Here is a 25236-nt window from a genome sequence, read left to right on the forward strand (position 1 = left end):
GTCATCCTCTGTCCCCCCAGCCAGCCCTTCCCACAGGCACAGCTACAGCATGGGGTGGGGACCTAGACTTCGGAAACCAGCTGGGGCTCACATTCAGCCTCACTGCTTCCCTGCCGTGTAACCCAGCTGCCACGGGGCTAGGCCCCAGCGAAGCTCTTGACATCCTTCATCTCATGATCCCTCAGTCTGACCCTTTGATGAGGCAGTCATTTTATTGATGAGGAAACTGAGGCACAAACCAAGGTCCCTCATGTGTGGCAGCACCAGAATTCAGACACTAGACTGACCCAGAGCCTGAGCTCGACCCCTGGAAGGGCAGGCACATGGGCAAAGCAGCTTTATGAGAATTCCCTCTAGAGGCCTCTACCACTGCACACTGGTGCTCAAAGGGGTGGGCAGAGCCCATCAGGGGTGTGCCCGTGGTCGCTGCAGGGCATACCCGAGCAATGCTGTTGTTCTCGTAGGCCAGGTACGGCCTCCGCTGCATCTGGTAGCCATTGTTGTCCGAGTAGAGGACCTGCCGGCTGTTCAGATCAGTGCTGGTCCTCAGGACAGCCTCTCGGTTCAGCTCCAAGGGGCCCACGTGGTACTGCTGCTCTATCCGACGGCACAGCAGCTCCGCGTCTCCGCCCGGTGGCACGTGGGCGAGCCGGGAGTAGATTGCGTACGTGTAATCCCGGGTGGTCACATTCCTGGAGGAGAAGAGGGCACCAGTAAGTAAAGCTCTGCGAGCCTTCTAGATGCTTCTTTCCCTCTGTCCTTCCTTCCTGAATGCAGGGTGGGCAGGCGGGAAGCCTTCTAGGGCCATGTGGACAGTGGCCCCCCTGGGGACACTGAGGGGTACATTGGGGGTGGCCTGGTTCCCTGATGGCACAGAGCTGCCATGCCAGGCCGGATGGCTCATGACTGCTCTGCTGGTGGAAGAACAAGGACTCCTCTCGTGCAGGTCAAACTCTGGGTCTCTGCCCCCGCTCTGATGGGCTCCTGGCAGACCCGCACGGCACAGGCAAATGCAGCAGCACATGCAGACACTGGAGCGACTCGTCCTTTCATCACACTCCCCTTGCACATCGAGCACGTGCCGAGCACGGCTCAGGAGCGATGAAGGGCTTTCATTCCTGCATTCTCCTGCCCGTGCGCACTGGCTGTGCCCGGCTGTCAGGGTCACCCGAGACGGAGGCACCTGTAGAAGTACTGCCGGATCTCAGTCACCAGCTTTCCCGCCACGATCTCCATTTCCACGGCCTCCCACGCGGGTGCCGCGCCATCCTTGGGTGTGAACATGTAGTTATCGGAAATGGGGCCCTGTTTCACATCGCCGTTGACATGGTACTCTAGGAACTCCTGGGTCATGTGCACTGTTCGGTTACTCTGTCTGCAGAGGCAGGAAAGAGCACATGTCATTGTCGTCACAGACAGCGTCTGGTGATCTGGGACCGGGCTAGCAACCTCTGCAGAGCCTGAGCAGCATCACGAGTCTGCGCAACCAGGCTCATGGACAAGCTTGAGGCCCCACCTACAGCCAGTGTGGCTCAGAGCCCATCCTGCGCCCGAGGATTACAAATGTGAGGGGGTGGGGACAGCCGCTGCACCAGGCACCTCGTGTGGCCAGCACAGGTAATGCCCACTCACCCTGGCGGTCAGCCTGGTCTGCCAGGAAAACCAGCCCAAGAATGGGTTTTTGTCATACTGACCTGAACTGTCCAGCAGGAAACCAAAATTTCCTGTCCCTGTGCACCCTGTTAAATTCTCTGGCCCCCCAGTCTGAGCAACACAGCATCTCTACAAAAACACTTAAAAATTAGCCGGACATGGTGGCAAGTGCCTGCAGTCCCTGCTACTCAGGAGGCAGGAGGATCGCTTGAGCCCAGGAGTTCAAGGCTGCAGTGAACTATGATGATGCCACTGCCCTCTACCCTGAGTGACAGAACGAGAACTTGTCTCGGAAAAAAAATTCTCTGAACCCCACGGGTGGGGACTATTAACCCAGCCCATGGCTGAGGCACAACAGGCTGGGAGAAGTGATGTCACTGGCCCAGGATCACACACCCAGGAAGTGTGCGAGTCAACACTCAGATCCAGCCCCTACTCCAAACTCTGTCCATGCCCTTATATTAGGATGTTTGAGTTACGACAGAGGATGGGGGAAGAGTGAGAAGGGTCAGAGTCTTGTAGATAGATGAGTATTTTAATTGTGGATATGCATTTTGGGCCCAAGCAAGTGCACAGTGATAAATTATTTATTTTGGGGACAGGATCTCACTCTGTTGCCCAGGCTGGAGTACAGTGGCTTGATCATAGTTCACTGTAGCCTGCAACTCCTGGGCTCAAGTGATCTTCCAGCCTCAGCCTCTCCAGTAGCTGGGACTGCAGGTGTATACCACCACAACAGCTAATTTTTAAATTTTTTGTAGAGATGGGGTCTCGACATGTCACCCTGGCTGGTCTCAAACTTCTGGCTTCGGGGGGGAAATGGGCATTTATTGAAACCTTAAAATCTGTACCCCCATAATATGCCAAAATAAAAAAAAAAATAAAAAAAATAAAAAAAAAAACAAAAAAAAACTTCTGGCTTCATTCAGTCCTCCCACCTCCCAAAGGGCTGGGATTATAGGCATGAGCCACAGCACCTGGCCACAAGTGATGTATTGGTATCTGGGCCTGGCCTTGCTGTGGCAGAAGATGGAGTGGACGGGCTCTGCACCCACTTTTGGAAGTTCCATGGGACTAGGGCCGGTGCAGGGAAGGAAGTGCCCTGCTCTCAGAGAAAAGGGTCACTTTCATTAATCGGGCAGGAAAAGCCTTCACCTCTGGCTTCGGACTCCCTGCCCCCAGCTTCCTGTTAAACAGCTTTGCCAGGGGCACGAAGAGAGTGGAAAGAAAGCCACAGAATGGGAAGAAGGACTTGCAAATCGCATATGTGATACGGGACGTGTATCTGGAATGTGCATAAAGAACTCTTACGATTCAATCATAAAAAGACAACCCAATTTAAAAACAGGCCAAGGATCAGAATACACATTCCACCAAAGATGCACAGATGGCCAGGGGCTGCATGAAGAGATGCTCAACGTCACTAGTTAGCAGAGAAACGCAACCAAAGCCGCCGCGAGGCGCCATTCACACCCACGAGAATGGCTACCACAGAAAGACAGAGAGCGACCCGTGCGGGTGAGGATGTGAGGACATCGGGACCGCGTAGCCTACTGGTGGGGACGTGAAACGCTGCAGCCAGTTCCTCAAACAGTTAAACAGAGCTAACCTGCGGCCTAGTGAAAGCCCACTCCTGGCTGTATGCCCAAAAGAAATGAAAATGAGTGTTTGCACAGACACTTGCATGCGTGTTCATGCCGGCATCGTTGACAGCAGCTCCCAGCACCCACCGCTAAAGGATGCATGAACAGACAGTGGCACAGCCACACGGTGGAGTATTGCCCAGCCACGAAAAGGCACGAAGTCTGACCCCGGCCACAATACAGATTTGTGCTAAGTGAAAGAAGTGAGGCCCCAGGGGACTGCGTGGCATGTGGTTTTGTTTATACGAAACGTCCAGGAATAGGCAAATCCATGGAGGCAGAAATAGATTAGGAATGCCAGGGGCTGTGGGGGAGGGGAAAATGAAGTTTCTTTAGGGAGTAATGAAAATGTTCTGAGATTGATTAGGGTGATGGTCATGTAACTCTGTGACTACACTAAGAACCGCTGAACTGCACACTTTAAATGGGTGCATTATGTAGTATGGGAATTATATCTCAATAAAGCTGTCACAGAAGGAAAACTGAACTCCCCTCAACGTGAAATGCCCTGGGGTTGGTGTCCATGCACACCAGCCATGCCGTGGCCTCACCCCTCCCTGCTGCTCCCCTGCCCAACTCCCCCTTGGCAGCCCAGCCCCCGTCCCCACTCTCTCGCAGGAGCCATTGGCGGGATGGTGAGGACAGACCCAACCGGGGTCCCATCTGGAGGGAAGTCCTGGGGCTGTGTGGCAGAGCTGCTGCCCATGGCCTTGGGCTGAGCACCGCGGACACTCCAAGCCACATGAACGCCCCTGCATCCCCTTCCCCCTCTCTCCTCTTGTTCTGCTCCTGTCCTCTCCATTTCTGCCACATGCTCCTCTCGGGCTGGACGTCAAAGTGGGAACTCTGGCACAGGCAGCTGGGGTTGATGGAAACGGCCCTGGATGTGGCCTGAGGAAGGACAGGGTTGGCCCCACACGAGCTGGGGGACCTTCCTGGGAGGCCAGCTGCCCTCTGCACAAACAGCTGCCGGATGAATACATGAATGAAGGATGACTTGCTGGCTGCGTGGGGGTGGCTGCATGGAAAGGTGGGAGGGTAGGCCGAGATGATTTCGAGGGTCCCTGTCTATTCTAAAGACAGAATGACTATTTACCAAATAGAGATTTTATGTTTGTTTAAATTAAAAAAGTAGATAACACAGAATTTGTTCCCAGGGTGAGCCCCTCAATGCCCCCTTTCCAGGGATCAGCAGCCCTGGAGTGGAAAAGCAGGCAGCCTTTCCTGCACGGGCTACACTCACACTCCGAGAATTAAAGATCATGATGGCAGGAAGATCACGGTGGCTTCACCACCCTCTGGTCCTTCCCTGGGGCAGGTGAGCAACTGAGTCCCTGGGGCCTGTGTGCCAGGCTGTGACTCACCTCTCCCGGACGCTGTGCATCAGGTTGGTGTCCTGGTCGAGCAGCACGGTGTAGCAGTCGTTCAACACGGGCACCAGGCGCCTGCCCCCAAGGCTGGCATGTCTCCTCAGCCTGCGGCCAAATCGCAGGGTGCTGGCCATGGTGGCAGCCGCCTCCTGGGTGCCCTGCCGGGTCCCTGCCGTGGGCCTGATGCCGTAGTGCCGGTAACTGAGGCCCGGGATTGTGGCTAGGATGTGTAGGATGTACACCGATGGGGTCTCGGTCGAGCTCTGGATCTGCAAGGTCAGCAGGGTGGAGCCAAGGGTGGGTTTCACGGCTGGGTGACCTCTCCGTCTGCTCAGTGCCCTGGCTCGCACACCTCCTGGGACGGGGTGCTCACTACTCCCTGAGGCAGCCAAGTTCTACTCTCTGCATCCTTACCCCAGCTGTGGCTTTGCCCTCTGGGACCCCCACAAAACGCATGGATCCTAGGAGAAACCTTTGGCCTCTTGAAGATGGCTGGCCCTAGTGGCCCAAGGCTCCTCTCACCCAGATGGAACACCCCCAGCTCCTTCAGTCACACCTCCGCAGCCAAAAGTAATGCCTCCCAATTCCCAGTCCCAAGTCCTCTGACCTCTTCTGGAACCTGGGACCCACGAATCCAGCTCCCTGCTCGATACCGCCACCTGGATGTCCATAGCTGACCTCACCAGCTACCCTCCCACCTGCACCTGCTCCCCTGCAGCCACCCCAGCCCACCAAGGCCACCCGTGGTCATCTCGAGGACTCTCTGAGCCTCTTATTCTCCCCTCCCTAAGGCCTCCTGTGGGGGCCCCTCCTTGGACAACTGCCCAGCGTCCTCACTGGCGTCCCTGTACCCACCCCCGTCTGCACCCATCCCTCCCCCGAAGCAGCCAGAGCGAGCTTTCCAAGAGTCTCATCTGCTCCAGCTGGTGACGTGGGCCATGAGGACCCAGCCCCCTCGCGCCGCCACTGCTTCAGCTGCCTGGGCTCCAGCATCACCGCCGCCTCCCTCCCCACTCTCCTGCCTTCCTGCCTCCGAGATTGCGCACGCTGTCCCGCCACCTGGAGTGCCTTCTCCAGGGAGGGGCAGTCCCTAATCCTCTAGTGCCCAATGAAGGACTTTCTCAGGTTAGCCCTCCTGGCCCTGCCCACCTCCATGGTATCTGATTTGGGGAGGAGAGGTTGGAAGGGGCCACCAGGTATGCTCAGTGAGCACTTCTGTGCCCTGCAGGAGGCCTTTTGGGGGCCCTAGTAGCAAGCCCATGACTGCTGCACCTGCTCCCCCAACCTAGGCCGTCCCCGAATACAGCAGACACTTGCCCTCCACCTGCCCAACCCTGCACCAATGCCACCGGCCCACCTGTTTAGAGAGTCTCTGCTCTATGATGCCCCTGCATCATGGTCACACTGTCTACCAGTCTGCTGTTCTCATTTTGTTTATGGTCTGCCTCACCCCCGAGGACAAGCCCCTGATGGCAGGGATTCTGTCCCCAGTGCCCAGCACGGGGAGGGACACAGTGGAAGCCCCAGAGCAGGCGCATTGCATCTAGGTGGGAAGGCGGTACGTGCCAGGTCTGCCCAAACCCACTCCCCACCCTTGCACACAAGCTCCTCCTCATTCTCCCCGAAGGGGCCCTGCCCTGGCTCCTGAGTCATTAGTACATACCATAGCTATCCACACCTGTGTCCTGGGATGGGGCCTGAGCCTCTCATGTCTAGGAACCCAGGGCTGGGCCAGATTGGACATTTGGGAATGTTTGCTGAATGACTGAGTGATGTCAGCCCACCCTCCACCACCCCAAGGAAGGGTCGGTTGGGTGACACGTAGGGTGCCTTCTGGTGCCGGTGCTCGCTCCAGGGATGTCTGGGTGGTGCACACACCAGCTGGACACCACCCCCTGACATCGGCACCTCCATCAAAGCACTCCTTTAAGGCGCTTGAAGGCCTTGCCACATGCGAACGTGGAGATCTGTGTTAGACCATAAACATTCCCAGAGGAAGGGGCGTAAGGAACGCTTCCCCTGCAGGAGACCTTGCAGGGATGTGACAGCAGCAGGAGGCCCCAGGAGCAGGGAGCAGGGGTGTGATGCCACTTTCCTAACTCCATTTGGCTTCAGCAATGCAGTGGACTCAATGTCTGTGTCCCCACTCAAAATGCTGAAATCCTAATCCCAAGTGTCATCGCTTAGGAGGTGGGGCTTTGGGAGGTGATCAGGTCATGAGGGTGGAGTCCTCAGGAATGGGATTAGTGCCCTTATAAAAGGGACCTCAGAGAGCTCTCTCACCCTCTTTCCACCCTAAGGGCACAACGGGACGACAGCCACCGCAACAGGCCCTCACTGGAACCCAACCACGCTGGCGCCGTGATCCTGGACTTCCAGCCTCCGGAACTGGGAGAAATACATGTCTGTTGTCTCAGCCCCTAGCCTGGTGCTTTGTTACAGCAGCCCAAACGGAGAAGGCAGGTGAGGACCTTAGGGCCCAGTGTCAGCACATCCGTGCCTGGCAAGGCGCCTGCCTGTGTGTGGCGGGGAAGCGCCAGGTCACGGTCAGGGCGGCCTCTCGCTTGCTGGGGACTTCAGCCCAGTCCCTTAGTCTCGGCAGGCCTCCACATCCTCAAGGTGTGGCAGGAAGGATGACAGAGGTGCCTCCCTGCTTCTGGTCACACTGGATGCCCAAGCTGGCGTCAGTCCCCCAGGTGGACCGACTGGCCCTCAGTGGACACATGTCCCTCGGAGAGGTCTCCCTAGCAAGGTGTCGTCACACTCTCATCCTAACTATGGCCTCAACAGATCAATGGTGGCTGGGAAGGTGGGAATTTGCTCCCTCCCAGCTGTGGGACCTCAGGGATTTTGTGTGGGACCCCAAGAAAATACATACTTGGTCTTTGTCTCCGGTGCCTGGCACAGACCTCCTAAGACCACAGGAACTCCGAGTGACAGGAGCCTCTCCTACGCACAGGGAGCCCCTGTCAAGCCCACCGGAGTTTATAATGAGGCGACTCCTGGTGGGCTCTAGGTGTCTTCAGGGTGGGGCTGGGCCCCAGAGCGACCCAGCAGGGATTAGAGAGTTGGGGTGCTTCCATGTGGCTGTTCCTGAGTCGTCCCCTTTACCAGAAAACTGTCACTGTAAGTACAGTGCTTCTCTCAGTTCTGTGAGTCATTCTGGTAAATTATCAAATCTGAGGGGATTGTGGGAACCCTTGAATGTGTGGTCAGCCAGACACAGTTTGATAGCCTGGGAACCCCATTTGTGGCTGGCATCTGAAGTGTGAGGTCTTATGGGACTGAGCCCCTAACCTGTGGTCTGTGCTCAATCCAGGTAGAATTGAATTAGACTTTGGGACACCCAGTTGGTGCCAGAGAAGTGGAGAATTGGTTGGCATTTGGAAAAAAAACCGCTTTGCCTCTCTGAGCCTCGGTTTCCTCACCTGTAGAATGGAGGTGACAAGGCTTCCCTTGCAGGGCCAGGAGAGACCACGTGCATACAGTGCCCAGCCTGGAGCAGGTGTCAGCAAACAACAAATGCCCCTCTAGCTGGACTTGGCGTCCATACCTGTGCAGGCACGGAGTGGCCCAACTCGTCTGTGACGCTGACTCCGGGGAAGGCAACGGTCAGGGTGATGATGGTGGTAACTGTCCAGGCCAGCGGGTTGTAGGCTGTGACAAAGTGTCCTGCAGGGCCTGCACCTGCACACAGAGAACAGGCTTTGCTCCCTGCCACTGGGCTCACTCAACACCCCTGGGTGCCCCTCGGTACAAGGAGAACTGAGGCAGGCAAGACCCAGCCTTCCAGAACTCTCTCTGGAAAGCCAAGCTTGCAACAGTCCCTCACACACCTCTCCCTACCAGCCCACTTCACTGATGAGGAAGCTGAGGTCCAGAAAAGTAGTCATCCGCCCAAGGTGACCCAGCTTCTAAGGCCTGCCTCCAAAGCTTTGAGAACTTGGCACCATGAGCCACCAGAATTCTCTGGAACCAGAATTCTCTGGAACCTGTAGGGCAAAGTCCAATTCCTGGCCCGGCATTCAAGGCCCCAGCAACGTGGACCTGGCCATGCCTGACAACTCCTGTATCCCTCAACACAGCACACGCTTCCAGCCTCCCTGCCTCTGCGCAGGCTGTTCCCTCTGCTGGGACGCCTTTCCTCGCCTTCTTTACCTACACCCTGCTCAGGGTGGCCGCCCTTGTGTGCGCACTGGAAGACACACTGGCTGGGTGAGTGTCTCATCAAAATGACACACACATCTCTCGGGAGTGACACATCTTCGCCTGCCCCGCTTGGCAGTGAAGTTGCAGCTCCTTCTGCAGCTGTCTCTCCCACGGAGGGCAGGTCCCCAGGGACCCTTCCAGAGTCTGCAGGTCGGATGGGATCACACACAGACGGGGGGAGGGGACGGCAGGCCAGGTGGAAAGCACAGTCCAGACACTGTCAGGGCAGGAGGCAGGCCAGAGTGGGGACATCCAGAAGTTGGGGACCTGCGGGCCCCGTGCACAGGAAAATCTCAAGCATGTGTGGGGAGACCAAATTGTCTCCATTTGCCCAGGATTTTCCTGATTTTGAAACCCTTCAGTCCTAGGCACACTGGTACAATTGGTCACACTACATACGTGAGACCTCACATCAGAGACCGTGCCCACAGCTGCCCTGACGTGAACTGCGGCCAAGCGGAGTTCAGGAGGAAGTGCAGGAAGCCAGGGTGGGGCCGGGCCCCTGAGGACACCTGCGCCCGCCCTGCAAGGCGGGGCAGCGCAGGGTCCCGGGTTCAAGCCCTGCTCCGCGTCTTCCTACCTGTGTGACCCTGGGCTAGTCTGCAGCCTCTCCGTCCGTGTCCTTAGCTGCGTGGTGAGGAGAGTGACAGTTCCTGCCTGGCAGAGATCTGTGAGGCCCTGCATGGAGCGCCGCATGACGGCGGTGCTCTGTGCTCAGTGAACGTTCAAAACGTGCTGGCAGTTATTTCTGCTCTGACGACCCTTCTTCATTTCACGGCCGAGGGGACAGAGGCTCAGAGGCCACTAGCCTGAGGTCTTGCCATCCCCTGAAGCTCAGGTTGTTGAGGCCCCCGCCCCTGACCCCTGTCTCAGAAAGGACCCTCAGCCTCCCCGCAGGGGCCTGGCTTACCCGGGTCAGCCGCTGGGGCTGCCCGCCCCGCCCCTGGCTGGGGCCCGTCCAGGACGATGGAGGCCATGAGCTTGCGCACGCCCAGCATCCCCGAGGCCAGGTGCTCCTCATACATGTCTCTCACCTTGGGGGACTCGGTCCCGGTGACAGCGTCGTGGTGCTGGACCTGTGGCCCCCCGGAGTCGAGGAAGAACAGAATCAGGACCCGACCCCGTGAGGCAGCTGCGAGGTGCCTGTACCTGCTGTGCGCTGGCTCTTGGTCCCTGTCACCTGGCGCCAGGGGAGAAGGTGGGCCCTCTCTCAGCTTCTGAAGCTCAGAGAGGCTGATGGACGGGCCCAGCTCCTCCTGACCTTGTGGAAGCCTGCCCTTGTCCTCCCTGCTGGGCAGAAAGCAGACTCCTGGGAAGGCCCAGCTGCATCTCCGGGACCGGCTCTTCCACAGGTGCTGCTGGCACGGCCAGGCACGCTCCACGCCACCCCTGACGCTTACACTCTGCGCTGAGGCACAGGTAGGGCTGTCTCATCTCCACAGAAGGGGAAACTGAGGCTCCACAGGTGAAGCCACTTGGCCCGTCTTGCTCCAATGGAATTTAAAGTCACCCATTTCACCTCTTACACAATCACATGTTCTGCCAGCAATTCCCTTCAGATAACTGAAGATGTCACAGCCAGCAAGGCCCTGTTTTGGATGGGTGACTGAGGACACGTTATAGGACTTCTTGGGCCTCAGTTTCCTGGTCAGTGCAGTGGGGGCAAGTGGAGATGGAGACTTGCTTTGTGGCAGCCGCCGTGCCAAGCAGGTTATTATCACGTTTCATTGTGGGGGTGTCATTCTCATTGTCTGGGGAGGGAATGTTCAGAGAGGGAAGGTCATGTGTCTGAGGTCACACAGCTGCACTGGGCTGTGCATCCCGGCAGACCTGCCAGAGTGACTGCCACTCCACTTTATCCTTCATCCCTCTTGGTAAAATCTGCTCCAGAGCCTAACGAGGCCACCAGCTGGAGGCCACCATGCCTTGGCCGTGGCCCAGCTTCACCATGCGTTGGCCTTGTGACCAAAGAGGACCTCGTCTTCCCCTCTGTAAAGCGGGGCTTCTAGTGTCCTGGGCTGGGAGGATTTGCTAGGACAGGGTGGAGAAGTGCCCTGCTGGGAAGGGCCCAACCCTGCTGCCGTGGCGAGAAGCGTGGTCACCTCAGAGACCGCCCAGCGGAGCTGCCGGAGCTGCTGCAGGGCCCAGGCCGGGTCCAGAGGCCCGAGGGGGGCTGGCCACATGTAGCGCGCGAACATGGACTCCCCGGCATACAACAAGGCGCTGGCTCGCCGTGCCAGCCCTTTGAGTGCGCTGCGAGACGTGTAGAAGCCCGTCCAGGCCTGGAACGGTTCTGGGAGACAAGGGCAGAGGGAGAGCTTGAGAGTCCCCTTCAGAGCCCTAAGCCCAGCCCTGGGAGAGCGGAGAATCTAGGGCCACAGAGGCAGCCTCTGCCTGGTCGTTAGGGAGGCAGCTGGGCAGGAGGCAGACTTCCCAGAAGGCCCTGGACAGGGCCTGGGGCAGGCGGGGTGGTGCTGAAGGACTGCGACCCCAGACTAGCCCACGGTACGCCCGGGAAACTGGCCCAGCGTGTGAGCGAGGGCCCTGGGAGACCCAGGAGGGACGCGAGTATGATCAGGCCCCGAGCGGGAGGGCTGAGAAGGCTCGGGATGTGCACGTGCTTCAGAGGGTCTCTCCCCCCGGCAGCCCAGCGAGGGTGGCTGCGAGAGGGGCAGGAGGCAGAAAGCCCCAGGTAGCCGCTGTCCTGATCCAAGACACAGAGGATGAGGATGGGACCAGGGCGCCCCAGGGGGGGCTGCCCGTGGCTCAGAAGGTGCTTCACCTTTTCCTACTGTTCCTGCTCTTCTCGGGTCTGGGCTGTGCCTCGATTTACCTCGATTCCCTGTTCTTTCCCCACAGGACCTGGGCCAGACCAGGAGGGGTGGTCCCGTGGCCCAGGGGAAAGGGCACAGGCTGTGGGGTCAGAGCGACGGGGTCCTCCATGGCTGCACAGCCAAGCTGAGTAGCCAGGCAGGGGGATCCCACGCCTGCGCTGAAATCACATTGCCCCCACGGAGTGTGGCCACGCCCACACGGGTGCACCCTCTCCCACCTCAGCCACAACCATGCCCACACGATGTCTGCCCCACCCCCCCTACGGGGCAGGGTCCTGAGAGCTACGCAGCCCCACTCATTGCCACACAGATGGGGAGACCCCAGAGGGGCAGGACTAACCCAGGTCCAGGCGTGCTGGGCTGGAAGGGGAGTGCTGTGGACTGCATGTCCCCTCCAAGATTCATGTTCAGACTTAATTGCCATTGTAACGGGACTGAGGGGTGGGGTAGTTAAGAGGTGATTAGGGTCTGGGCATGGTGGCTCACGCCTGTAATCCTAGCACTCTGGGAGGCCGAGGCGGGCGGATTGCTCAAGGTCAGAAGTTCGAAACCGGACTGAGCAAGAGTGAGATCCCATCTCTACTAAAAATAGAAATTAATTAGACAACTAAAAATATATAGAAAAAATTAGCCGGGCATGGTGGCACATGCCTGTAGTCCCAGCTACTCGGGAGGCTGAGGCGGGAGGATTGCTTGAGCCCAGGAGATTGAGGTTGCTGTGAGCTAGGCTGACGCCACGGCACTCACTCTAGCCTGGGTAACAAAGCGAGACTCTGTCTCAAAAAAAAAAAAAAAAAAAAAAAAAAAAAAAAAAAAGAGGTGGTTAAGTCGTGAGGGCTGTAGCCTCACAAACGGATCAGTGCCGCTGTCGCGGAGCAGGTGTTTCTGCAAGTGCACGTTATGGCAACGCGTTCGGCCCCCTCTTGTTCGCTTGTTTTTCTGCACTTCCGCCCTCAGCGAAAACCTCACCAGATGTGGGCCTCGGACCTTGGACTTCCCAGCCTCCATAGCTGTGAGCCAAATACACTTCTTTCGTTATAAACGACCCAGCCCGTGGGGTTCTGCTGTGGCAGCACAAAGAGGATTAAGACACGCGCTGCATCTGCAGACCTCTGTGCTGGGCTTAGCTGAGAGCTTTCCCGGCTGTCTCATCCGTACGGCAGCCCCGTGGACGAAGCCCCATGATGTCCCCATTTGAGGCAGGGCAGTTTGGCTGCCTACACGCTGCCAGGGCACAGAGCCTCCGGCATGGTGGCCCCTTAACCCTCAGGCAGCGCAGCGGCCCAGCCCCTCCGAGGACGTGGGCACTCCCCGGTAATGACGGTGCAGTAGAGGGAGCCGGGCAGGCCGGCAGGGCACAGGGAGGCACCCGGCCCAGCCTTAGCGCTGTCGGGAAGGGCTTCCTGGGGGAGGTGCGTGTGCAACTTGTGCAGGAAGAGAAGGAGGGCGGGGGGCGGGGGGCAGGCCCTCCCAGAGGGGCGAGGGCGTGGTGGCGACCCCGAGCGCATGGGCGCTGGGAAGAGGCTGTGCCGTGGCAGCCAGGACATCCAGGTGGGGCAAGCCTGGCACCCCTCGGGCTCAGCGAGCAGTGCTGAGTGGCACTGAGGTGGGCAGGTCAGCACCCTCCCTGGCACCCCCAGGCCCCAGAGGCTTGTACCTGTGGAATAGGGCAGGAAGTCATGGTGGTCTCGGATGCGCCAGGTGACATTGAGAGCGTGCAGGGCACGGAAGTAGTCGCCCAGCGTGGCGTACTGCACAGAGACGCCGAGCGAGGCAGCGTGGCTGTTGACGTGGTCCAGCAGCCGGTCCATGTTGGCGAACTGCACCGACGCGTTGAAGAACTGCTTGTCACACCCCTGCGGCCAGACATGGAGCAGTGCCTGTACTCCCGGAGCAGAGCGTGGCCTCCCACCAGCCACGCTCCCCCCTCCAGGGTGGCCAACAAGGGCCCCACACTGGCGCCTACAGCTGAAGCCCCTGGCGCCTCTTAAAGCCCATCGTGCTGCTGCTTATCCAAACCATAATAATGTACTTGTCACTAACCATGCTAACAGCCAGGACTCACCTTCAAAGAAGGCAGTTATGGGTTAAGAAGACAGCTGTGAGGCCCACCTGACCAGGTCGGACACAACTTTCACCCCTTCCTAGCCATCTTGCTTAGTAGCTGTGTGGTCTCAGGAAAATTCCTTAACCTCTCTGGGCCCCAATTCCCTCAACTGCAAAATGAGACACCAGCAATTCCTGTCCCCTGGGCCCTGAGGTGCAAATTAGATGGCTGAGACAAACATATCCCATCAACAGTGCCCGGCATGCAGCCAGTACTCGCTAAAGTATAGCTGTGACAATGACACGTCAGGACTGGCCTCTGGGAACACCGTCCCGCACTGAACTTCTCAGCAAGCCTGTGAGGCAGGTGCTGTCATCGCCCGGCCGCACAGCTGGGGAGCTGGAGCTCGGAGGGCTCTAAGGTGCTGGCTGACAGTGGGGCCAGGCTCTGGCCAGGCCTCGGCCCCAAGGCTGTGACGGGAGAGAGGCGGCTGGGGCAGCGCTCGCTCGGCAGGAGGGGCCGGTGGTCTCGGGTGGGGAGAGGCCGAGTGGGGGGGCCGGGGCTCTGCAGGAAGGGAGGACAGAGCTGCCTGGCCTGGCCTGGCCAGGGTGGTCCTGGGTGCAGGGGCTGACTGCACAGTGGTCCCTGGGCTGTGCTGAGGGCACCGGGCTGGGGTCCCGCCTTACCCAGGGCCAGAGCACGTGGGGTGTCCGGAACCAGGCTGCCCGCTGCTTCACATTTGCCACCAGGGCCTCGGCATAGAGGCCAATGTTGGCTGGGGTGACGGGCTCACTCATGTTGGGGTATACCCCATCCGCAGGTGGCTCTGGGAAGACAGCAACGCCATTCCAGTAGAACCCTGACCTGAGGGCGGGCAGAAGGTTACTGGGAGAAGACAGGAGCTTTGCGGACAGGCAGGCTCAGACCGCACCACTTACTGGCCGGGGCCTCGCACATCATCTGACCCCGAGCCTGGACTCCCCACCTCCCAGTGGGCCAGATGAGATTCATTCGCTCGTTCATGCAGGCCGCCTCTGTGTCTATCAGACCCAGGGTCTCAGGACCCCAGGCAGGCCGGGGACAGGGTGAGGTAAGTGGGGCCCTGGCCTAGGGCACAGAATTTAAGGCAGTGCCCAAAATCTCAGTAGTCAAGATATATGATATTTTAGTGCAATACTTTAAAAAGTCAAAGTTAACACAGAAAACTGATGATGAACAAAACGTCAGAGTTCTAACAAAGACAGGACCAACACGAATGGACTGCTCCCTTTGCCGTGGGGCCGGCATGGCCTGGCAGGGCTCTCACCCCAGCGACGAGCCACGGGGCCCAGAGCCCCAGTGAAATGCTGTCTGTGCTCACACTCTGCAGCCTCGGTGACCCCCACGGGAACGTCACCTGGAGCCCGCAGTCCTGGGCAGCGCCTGGCTCTGCCACTGCTGGCACACTGGCCTTGGCGCCCTCACTGGGAAGACGTGTGGTGGTTCTTACGAGGATGGGATGGAACTGCGTGGGCAGAAGCCGGACAGGGCCCGCGAGGGCAGGGCCCGACAGAGGCCGTGACTGTCAGTGGTCCCTGCTGCTTCCTTTCCCACCCAGGAGGGCCGAGCACCCTGCCCAAGGCCCCACAGGCACGAAGGGCAGAGCCGGGATTTGAACCCAGAGCTATCTGGCTGCAGAGAGGCTGCGGGTGGCTGTTGCCAGGACATGGAGGCTTTGGAGCCAGAGACCCGAACCAGATTCTGGCTCTGCCATGTTTGCCAGCGTGGGATTGGGGTGGGTTGCTGTGCCTCAGTTTCTCCTCCTGTAAGGCGGGGCACTCAGAGTGTCTCCCTCATGGGGCTGCTGTTGGGGTTTCTGAGGTGGTCGGAGCTGGCCACCGTGCTATGAAAAGCCGCTGGGCATGTGCACTTGGGCTCGACTCTCATCCTGTCCCGGGGGCTCTCCTAGTCCCTCCGTGTCTGCACCAACCCCCCCCCCCGGCGAAGGAGCTGCGAGGCTCACTGCCTCGTGTGCTCCGCACAGCCGGGCCAGCCCCACCTGGCCCTCTGCCTGGCGGCCTTTGCCTCCTGCCGGCCGGTGACATCATTCCAACAGGCCGGTGACATCATTCCAACAGGCCGGTCACATCCTTCCACAGGAGCCAGAAGGCCCTGCCCCCTCATCACTGCACAGCCTGCCCTGCCTGCCCACCCTGGTCCTGGCAGCCCCCGTGGTGACACGGGGCACCATCCTCCTCCAGGCTGCGTGTACATTAGGCACAGACGCTGTTGGTCTCACCTGTCCCGTGTCAGGTGGTGGGTGTTCACCTGCCTCGCGCTGTTCAGGGCAAGGACCGCCCCCCCCCCCAGTCGGGGTAGGTGATTCCACAAGACGAGGAGGAGCAGATTCATCCCTAACCCCTGCCCCACTCCTCCTGCCTTCACTGTGAGCCCTGACAAGGACAAGGACCCAGAGAGGACGGGGGATGGACAGCCTTGTGCCAGCCCCCAACAAAGCCAGGCCACACCAGGAGCAGGTGGGGCAGCATTCGTGTAGGCGGCCTTCGCCCTCAGCCACAGCACCCCAGACCTGGCCGGTGGGGGCACGGAGGCGGGGAGCCAGGTGGTCACTGAGGTTGAGGGGACATCAAACTAGAAGAGTTGGAGGGTGTCAGAGAGAAGCTGACAGTGTCCCGGGACGCCATGGCCGATGGGGCGGGCGTGTGGCTGCGGGGCTCCGGGAAATCAGCGGGCTCGCTTTCCTCGCTGCTGGCCGGGGCAGAAGGGACAGAGCAGAAAGGGACCTGCCAGGGCCAGGGTGGGGTGTTCTTGGGAATGCTGACTAAAGACCTCATCCTCTAACTGCTCCTGCCTCGGGACAGGGACCCGTGACAAGGAGAGATTTGCTGTCACGGAGAACTAGGGTTAAATCCTGCCTCCCCTACTCACGGCTGGGCAGCCTTGAGCTGATCATTTATCCTCTCTGAGCCTCAGATTCCTCATCTATAAAATCGGGTTAATAACCCCAGCCACTCTGTCAGGGAGGCTTAAAAATGTGAAGCCCTATGTGGAAATTCTTAATGAGCTATTGTCAAAAAGCTGCATAATAGCCTCGTGGGCTGGGCAACCTGTGCTCAGAGCCCCCGGGGGTGAGGGCCGCAGCGGCAGGCGGCGCACCTGTTGGAGAAGGGGAGGTGGGATGGGGTGCAGTAGCTGTACTGGTCCATGATGTGCGTGAAGATCTGCTGCTGCGCAGACAGGGACGGGGACCCCTGCCACACGAACTGCAGCTCCTGCGAACGGAGGGAGCAGAGTGAGGGCTGAGGCGATGTGGGTCTGCCTCCCCCAGCCCCACCTGGCCCCTTCTCAGTGCTTCGAGGACAGGCTCTCCCTCTGCGGCTTCCTCTCGTGCACCCAAAGCCACACGTGTGGGATCTGCCCTCCAGAAGGAGCTGCTGATCCACCCTCCCGGTTTCTCAGCGCAGGCTTCTCTCTGCCAGGGCCTCTGAGAGAAGCTCATTCTAACTCTGCTTGAATACCCCCAGGCACAGGGAACTCATCACCTCCCACCAAGTGTGCAGTCTATTTTTAAAAAATTATTCTGATGTTTGGAAAGTGCTCAGGGTTACAAAGCAGGCACAGAATCCTAGTTCATAAAGTACTGGCTCTGGGACCATACACAAGTGCCTAAAGCTTCTGTGACTTGGTTTCTGCATGAGAAACGGGGAGGGGCAGCCTTGCCAAGCTCACAGGTCCATCTGCAGGCGAGATGGAGCTGGCACAGCAAGTGAGCTCAGTGTTTAGCAGGGCGGCAGCAAGCGGAACGAGGGATGGGCAGTGCCTGGCAGACCTGGAAATAGCTGCCCACACACCTGAAGAGTCATTACGTCTCTGCTAACCATCCTCCCACTGCACCCGCCCTGCTGGCTGCCTGTGGGTCAGCCTCTGCCCGCCCGCCCGCTGGTCAGGATCTAGCAGTCCAGCCGGGCCTGGCAGCAGAAGGAAAGGCCTGGAAGCTGAGGCGTCCAGCTGGGCCTGCAGCTCTGTGGGAAGCGAGGCGCAGGGCACAGGCACTCCCGGGGGAGGGAGCAGCAGGAACAAAGGCTGGGGTGCAGCCCAGTGGGCCAGGGAGCTGTCCAGGACTCCCCAACGCCGGGCAGGACTCCCCAACGCCCGGCGCAGAGCAGTGGCCTCCTGAGACGCGCCGGAGCAAGGAGGGGCCGCAGCGGTAAGCGGGGGCAAGCGCAGTGCCGACTCACCTGGGCCGCCTGCCTGGCCTCCTTCAGGTTGTAGTCGATCCGGGAGATGAGGTGGGCGTTGAAGCCCGCCAGCGCAAAGAGGGTGGGGGTCGTGGCAGATGCACCAAACGGGTCGACGTGCCAGGAGAACTGTGGCCGGATCCCAAATGTTTCATAGAGAAAGCCGTGTCCTTCTGCAAAGATAGCAGGGCCACATGGGTTGGCAGAGGCGAGGGTTTCAATTTTTAATGTTTAATTGTGGGGAAAAGTACATATAATACACAATTTACTATCTTTTTTTTTTATTTCGGCATATTATAAGGGTACAGATTTTAAGGTTTCAATAAATGCCCATTCCCCCTCCCCCCACACAATTTACTATCTTAATCATTTCTAAGTATGCAGGTCACATATTGATACAGCAGCGTTAACACAGTCACACTGTTGTGCAGCCATCACCACCACCCATCTCCAGAACCTTCTCACCTTCCCAAACTGAAGCTCTGTCCCTGTGAAACACGAACTCCCATCCCCTCCCCGGCCCTGGCGCCCACCTTGCTCCTCTCTGTCGCTATGGAGTTGACTCCTCTAGGGACCCACATAAGCGCAGCCGCGCCCTTTCGTGTCTGGCTGATTTCCCCAAGCACAGCCCATGCAGAGGTGTGAACTTGGAATGAACTTGGAAAAGATGCAGATTCTGATGCTGCAGCAGAGCTCTCAGGCATCACGATATTAAAGGCTAAGTGTGAACTTCAAATCCGAGGGTATGGTGGTTGAGAAATGCATCCAGAAACTACTGCTGCATCTTCAAGAGGTGAGGCGTAGGGCCGGGAGGGTGGCTAGACGCAGGGACTCACTTCTGACAAACGCGGCAGGGCCCAGGCGCCAGCGTGTGCCTCTGGGACGAGGCCACAAAGGGCACCACGGCTTCGGCCCGGGCCACGCGCCTGGGGAAGCTGCCCGCCCCACCGCGCGGCGAGGACCCGAGCCTCCTCTCAGGGCCAGTGGCGAGTGGGGAGCAGAGCCTCTAGCCCTGGTCCAGCCTTGGGGTGGCACGGCCCCACCCGACACCCTGATGGCAACTTCCCGAGAGGCTCTATGGCAGAACCACCCAGCTGAGCCCTTCCTAAGCCCACCCAGAGACTGCGGATGTGAACTGTTGGTTGCTGCAAGCCACTAGATTCCTGGGCAACCTGTTACATGGCAGTAGACAACCAATACAAAGGGCTTCACGCCAAAATCACCCGGCCAGGTATGAGTTAAGAGCCACCACAACAAGACAGACCTTGTGCTCAGTGTTGCAGGGAGAAATGAAATCCCAGACTTACACAGGTCCTTGATTGACGCTCCGCAAGCCCTTCCGCAAATATTACCTTCTTAACATGCTAAGTGACAGGTGTTGTAATCTGCATTTTAAGGATGGAAAACAAGACTCAGGGAACTCTAGTGACTGGTCTAGAGGCAAACTGCCTTCGTTGATGAACTCCCCCATCCTGCAGACCCTGGCTGAGGCCTGGACAACACTGGCATTCTGGGACAGGACAGCCATCAGACCCAAAGCAAGGGCAAGACAGGGAGCAGGGAGCTGCAGGGAGGCGCAGGTGGGGCGAGGAGGATCGGGGGTCAGACACACAGAGGAGGCCACGGATGGTCCTCCAGGGAGCCTGGCCGGGTGGCACCTGAGTCCTCAGGAACACGGCGCCGCAGGCCGAGGGGTGCGCAGGAGCAGACTGAGTCTGGGGGAGGACAGGGGCGAGCAGGCCCAGAGTGTGTTAGGGACAGAGAAACAAGCGAGAGGTAATGGAAACTAGAAAAACAGTAAGGGGTTTCTAGAAAAACAATAGGGAGTAAATGTTGCAGAAAAATACAAAGAGGGAAGAGTGATTTCAGTTTCAGAGAGTGGAGCAATCGGCATGGAACGCCGACCACCAGTCGGAGAACGGAAGCTCACCACGAACGGCTTCGCCCGTCCCCGCCTCACACGGGTCAGAGAGAATGGCTGAAACACGCCCTTCAAGTCACGTCCATGCAGGAAAGGACTCAGTCCCCACAGCAGTGAGGTAGGGCTGCGAATAACCATGACCAACCTTTACCCAGACATGAAGCACGTAAGAAGAGAACCCTAGAAGCAGACAGCGTCTCCTCCACTGAGAGACAGACCGGCTTCCCCTCAGCAGGCGGACTCCCGAACAACGCATCCCCGCGCGCGGGCGGTGTCTGCCTCCTCTGTCCGCCACACGGCCAAGGCTGGCGATTCCTCCAAGCCCGGATCCCAAGAACGGGGGCAACACTTTGGAGCCCGCAGGCGTGGCCGGGTCCAGCCGTGGACAGGACTGTGACAGGTGAGGGCGGAGAGGCTGACGCGCGCTGAGAGGGGCGGTGGGCTCCGAGGGCGCCGCCTCTCACCCGATGGGGCGGCCGCGGGGGCAGGCCCTCGCTGCCACCCCAGCGTGGCGCACAGACCGTCCTCACTCGCTTTGTGGGGCGTGCCCGCCCCGAGGGATCAATCACGGCCCACCTAAGCAAGCCACACCTGGCAGGCTCACTCCCTTCTGCCAGATGTCTGTTGTGTCTGCCTGGCAGCTAGAGGCGGTGTTAGCTAATTAGCTGGGCGACCACTGGGCCGAGACAGCAAACTGGAATCCAGCTCAGCAAACAGGAAGACAACACGCAAGCTCAACCAATCAGAAACCGTCAGCCAACCACTAACTAGGGACTTTTCACTGTGACCAACAAAACACTTTCTTCATCTTGCTTCGTGAGTACCAGATACAAGTTTCCCCCACACGTCCCTTGGTTCAGTTCTAGTGCTTTCTGATTCATGAATCAGTTTGCTCAAATAAACTCTTTCAAATTTTAGTGTGCCTAAGTTTATCTGTTAACAGAATGGACTATGGATATAGCCAATAAATAACACGTGTGGGTTAAGCCTGCCAGTTTCAGGGAGAGATTTCCCACCTTAATTAAAGAGAGAAATAGGAAGAAAGCCCTTTTCCCCTTTTCTCCTGCCTTGAATGTGGCTGTATGGCAATACAATGCCTGGAGCTATAGCAGCCACATTGTGACCACGAGGGTAAGGCCATAGCATCATAGACATCAAGGTGCTGCCAAATCAGTCCCCAAACTATCCCCAGCTTGTTAAGTAAGCAGTAAATGTCCTCAAGACTCAAGTCGCTTCACTCAGGTGTTCTGGCCCTCCTGCAAAAAGCTCTCTTTAGAGTTACAGGTGACTAATGAATGAAACTGCTAATTGGCCCCCAGTAGATATCCTCTCCTTCATTTTATTATAGTAACAGAACCACACCCTCCCTCTTGGTTTTAGCAGGGCGCATGAACTCCCTGCCAGACACTACATTCCCCAGCTTCCTTTGCAACTAGTACAGGGCACATGACTCTATCTTGGCCAATGGGCTGTGAGCAAATATTGGACTACATTCCCCAGCCTCCCAGCAGTTAGAGGGGCCCATGTGACTGAGTTCTGGCCAGTGGGAATGTGAGCAGAAGTGATGTGGGCAGGTTCTGGGTCACCCTTCACAAGGAGGCTGCCTGCCCTCTCTTCCATCCCCTCTCCCCTACCCTGCCAGAATGACATCTCAGCGGGGTGAGCCAGCAACGGGGACAGAAAACACTGTGGGGGATGGCAGAGCATCAGACGGAAGCAACTTGGATCCCTGGATCACCGTGTGGAGTGGAGCCACCCAGGCGCCAGAGTGGCTGCAACTGCAGATTTCCACAAGAGAGAAGAAACCTTCCCTCTGTGGGAGCCACTGTCACGTCTCTGTGAAAGCTGTTGGGCCGGCGTCCTAACCAGTGCAGTGACCAGGCCAAGACCAGCTGGCCAGTGCGTGCGGGCAGAGGCCGGGCGGCAGGGGCCGAGGGCAGGCAGAGGAAGCTGGGAAGCATGTGCGGCTACAGCGGGCTGGAGAGACCTGCTGTTCTCCTTTTAGGGTGATGTTGAGTGTGCTTTAGACACTGCCGGGCAGGGGTCGGGGACACGGAGGAAGGTTGAAGAGAGTCTGACGACACAGGCGGGAGGGGTCACTGGCAGAGTGGGAGGGGAGGGGCTGGGGGCATGGCCCAGAGCTTGGGTTTGAATAGCCTGGACAGCAGTGGCCACTCAGGACAGGCCCAGGTGTCTCCTTCGCTCTGCCTGGACCTCCCCTCCTCCACTCGGGCCAGTAGAGCCCCAGTGCCCCTGGCTGGCTCTCTCCCCCTAGGGAAGGGGGTGAGGGGTCGTTCCCTCTGGCCCTTCCCCCTGCCACTCTTCCAGGCCTCTGCTGAGAGTCCCAGTGGGGAACCTGCCACCCCTGGGCTGCTGCCCACACTCAGCTTTTGCCCGTCACTGAAGTGCTGGGAACAAAGGCTTTTCCCCCCACTGGAAATGTCACGTCTAAAATTAAGGCGGGTGTTGGCGTGACTGCCAGGAACGGGAGCTGGAGGAGGGAAAGAGAGGAGCAGTGAGCTCCCTGACAGGCTCAGTGCTCCCCGGGCCTCCGGGGAAGCCAGCGGGGTCTTGCTAGAGGAGGTGCCCCAGGACCCAGCCACCCTGGGACAAGGTCAGAGGTCTAGTGGCTCCAACCCAAAGACCTCGCCTGGGAAGCCGCCTTGGGCTGAGCCCAGAGGCCGTGCCCGACTGCAGCTTCCTCCTCTGCTGCCCAGGGCCTGCCTTGCCGCAGGGCTCCGCAGAGGCCAGCCGGAGGACAAAGGGCTCCAGACACAGCAAGGGCTCTAGCGCCTCTCACCTGAGAAACCCCAGCCCCTGGGCACAGTTCACAGATAGAATCCCTGGGGACACCTTGGATGTGTGGTTTGAAAAGGCCACCCGGCGAGTCTGACGTGTGCCCTCTTCCCCTGCCTGAGGGACTATAAGTTAGAGAGAGAACCCTGATCTCGTCTGATCTTGAAGCTAAGCAGGGTCAGGCCTGGTTAGTACTTGGACGGGAGAGAGAGCAGGGGCCAGACGGACCTAGCTTTGAGCTCCAGCTCTCCTACTTACTGCACCCAAATCCTTGCGCACCTCTGTGCTTTAGTTTCCTCACCTATAAAGTCAGGCAGTTAACGGTAACCCTGCTACCAGGCTGTCCCCAGCAACCAGGAGGCAACAGCAGGGAAAGGGGCTTAGCTAACAAGGAACTTGCTGACCAGGTCCAGCTCAGGTCACATCTGGGACCCATCACGTAGCAGGTGGTGTGACTCGGGCACATTTTGACAGCATTTGAACCTCAAATTTCTCCTCTGCAAATGGGCATTTGGAAGGTCATCCATCCACAGGATTGCCCTGGGGGCTGAAAAAAATCAGTGCACGTCTTGTACCTAGAGCAAGGTGGTCATCACACAAGAAACCCAAGGTCTGTCCTCGAGGGCCCCACGCGTTTGGCAGTTTTGGAAATGGAGCCTCACAGAATCCACTTGCTCTACGGTGTCTCCAGGGCTCCTCCTGCCTCAGAGCAACAAAACCCTGACTCGCTGGGGCTTCCTGCTGCCGTGCTGTAGGCCAGGCTGCGGGGTCAGCACTTGGGCGTTCAGGGCAGGGGCACGGCGGGCTGAGGGCAGAGGCGAGGTGCCCCAGCTGTGGGCACCCCAGAGGCAGGGCAGCTCAGCGCCCTCCCCGAGCCCTGCCTTGCCCACCCAGGGCCTTGTCTGGCCAGGCCCTGTGCCAAGCCCTGGGGACAGGGGTCCCTGTAGGTGCAAAGTGGGGAGGCCATGAGGTACTGTGGGGACCCCAAAGGACATTTCCCGGAGGAGGCACTCAGCCGCAGCTTGAGGATGCGGGCGGGGGTAGGGTGGTGGCGAGGGGGGGACGACACCACAAACGAAGGAAAGCACAGCGTGAGGAATGGGGCAGGGCGGGGCCGCCAGGGGCGCCAGGCCCTGAGGCCTGTGGGAATGCTGCGCTCAGGGCGGAAATGTGACGAAGAGCCGGGCTTTGGAGCCCGGGAACCCCAGCACGGTGGCTGTGGGCAAAGCCGCTCCTGTCCAAGCTTTGCTTCCCTCACCTGTCACCTGGGGCAACAAGAGCCACCTGGGGTGTGGGGCTGCAGGGAGGGCACAGGACAGGGAGGGCCGTGGAAGATGAGGTTGCCAGGGCCAGGCAGAAAGGGGCGTGTCTGAAAGCTGCCTCGGCATGGAGGGGCAAAGCGCAGGGACTGAGCAGGGATGAGTGAGCACAGAGCAGCGAGCAATGGAGATGGGGAGACTCCAGACCACAGACAAGGAGAGAAGAGTGCCAGAAACACCCTTAGACAGCATCATCACACCCTGCCTCAATGGTTTACACATAGGGAAACTGAGGCCCACGCTGTCGAGAAATGACTTGGAGCTTCAGTCACCAGGCCTGGACTCAAGTTGTGGTTATTTGTCCTTGAGAGAGTCACTTCATTTCTTTGGGTCTCAGTTTCTACATCTGCACAATAGAACTGAGAATCACAGTGCCTCCTCATCAGTCTGGCATTAGGGTGGGGTGGGGTGTGGTGCATGGAGAGCATTTGGTAAATAGCAAGTAGAGCGCCCACTGCCTCTGGGCGCGGTGGCGGTGAGGATGGTGGAGATGCTGGAGAGGAAGACGGTGGTGGTGGTGGAGACGGTGGTGATTACGGTGGTGGAGGTGGTGATGGTGATGATGGTGGTGACTGTGAGATCGTGCTGGTGACAATGGTGATGGTCACTGCAGTGCTGGAGGTGGTGGCGGCAGTGGTGATTACGGTGGTGGAGGTGGAGGTGGTGATGGTGGTGACTGTGAGATCGTGCTGGTGACAATGGTGATGGTCACTGCAGTGCTGGTGGTGGCGGCAGTGGTGATTACGGAGGTGGAGGTGGTGATGGTGGTGACTGTGAGATTGTGCTGGTGACAATGGTGATGGTCACTGCAGTGCTGGTGGTGGCGGCAGTGGTGATTACGGTGGTGGAGGTGGAGGTGGTGATGGTGGTGACTGTGAGATCGTGCTGGTGACAATGGTGATGGTCACTGCAGTGCTGGAGGTGGAGACGGTGGTGATTACGGAGGTGGAGGTGGAGGTGGTGATGGTGATGATGGAGGTGACTGTGAGATCGTGCTGGTGACAATGGTGCTGGTCACTGCAGTGCTGGAGGTGGAGACGGTGGTGATTACGGTGGTGGAGGTGGAGGTGGTGATGGTGGTGACTGTGAGATCGTGCTGGTGACAATGGTGATGGTCACTGCAGTGCTGGTGGTGGAGACGGTGGTGATTACGGTGGTGGAGGTGGAGGTGGTGATGGTGGTGACTGTGAGATTGTGCTGGTGACA

At 58.7% G+C, this 25236-nt stretch overlaps 1 protein-coding gene across 1 annotated transcript in view; it reads right to left on the minus strand.

Annotated features, from left to right (window-relative positions):
- MAN2B2 (mannosidase alpha class 2B member 2) overlaps positions 1–25236 on the minus strand; it is a 39623-nt gene that overhangs the window by 8139 nt on the left and 6248 nt on the right. The window contains exons 4-13 of the mRNA XM_075992945.1: positions 17995–18167; positions 16913–17028; positions 14443–14620; positions 13367–13565; positions 10978–11168; positions 9786–9951; positions 8220–8353; positions 4661–4935; positions 1184–1375; positions 440–692 (exon numbers count right to left, since the gene is read on the minus strand). Of these exons, the coding sequence (XP_075849060.1) occupies positions 440–692; positions 1184–1375; positions 4661–4935; positions 8220–8353; positions 9786–9951; positions 10978–11168; positions 13367–13565; positions 14443–14620; positions 16913–17028; positions 17995–18167 (1877 nt within the window). The remainder of the gene's footprint in view (positions 1–439; positions 693–1183; positions 1376–4660; positions 4936–8219; positions 8354–9785; positions 9952–10977; positions 11169–13366; positions 13566–14442; positions 14621–16912; positions 17029–17994; positions 18168–25236) is intronic.

The sequence above is a fragment of the Microcebus murinus genome, chromosome 16, assembly GCF_040939455.1.
Source record: "Microcebus murinus isolate Inina chromosome 16, M.murinus_Inina_mat1.0, whole genome shotgun sequence".
In the NCBI taxonomy this organism is placed as follows: Eukaryota; Metazoa; Chordata; class Mammalia; order Primates; family Cheirogaleidae; genus Microcebus; species Microcebus murinus.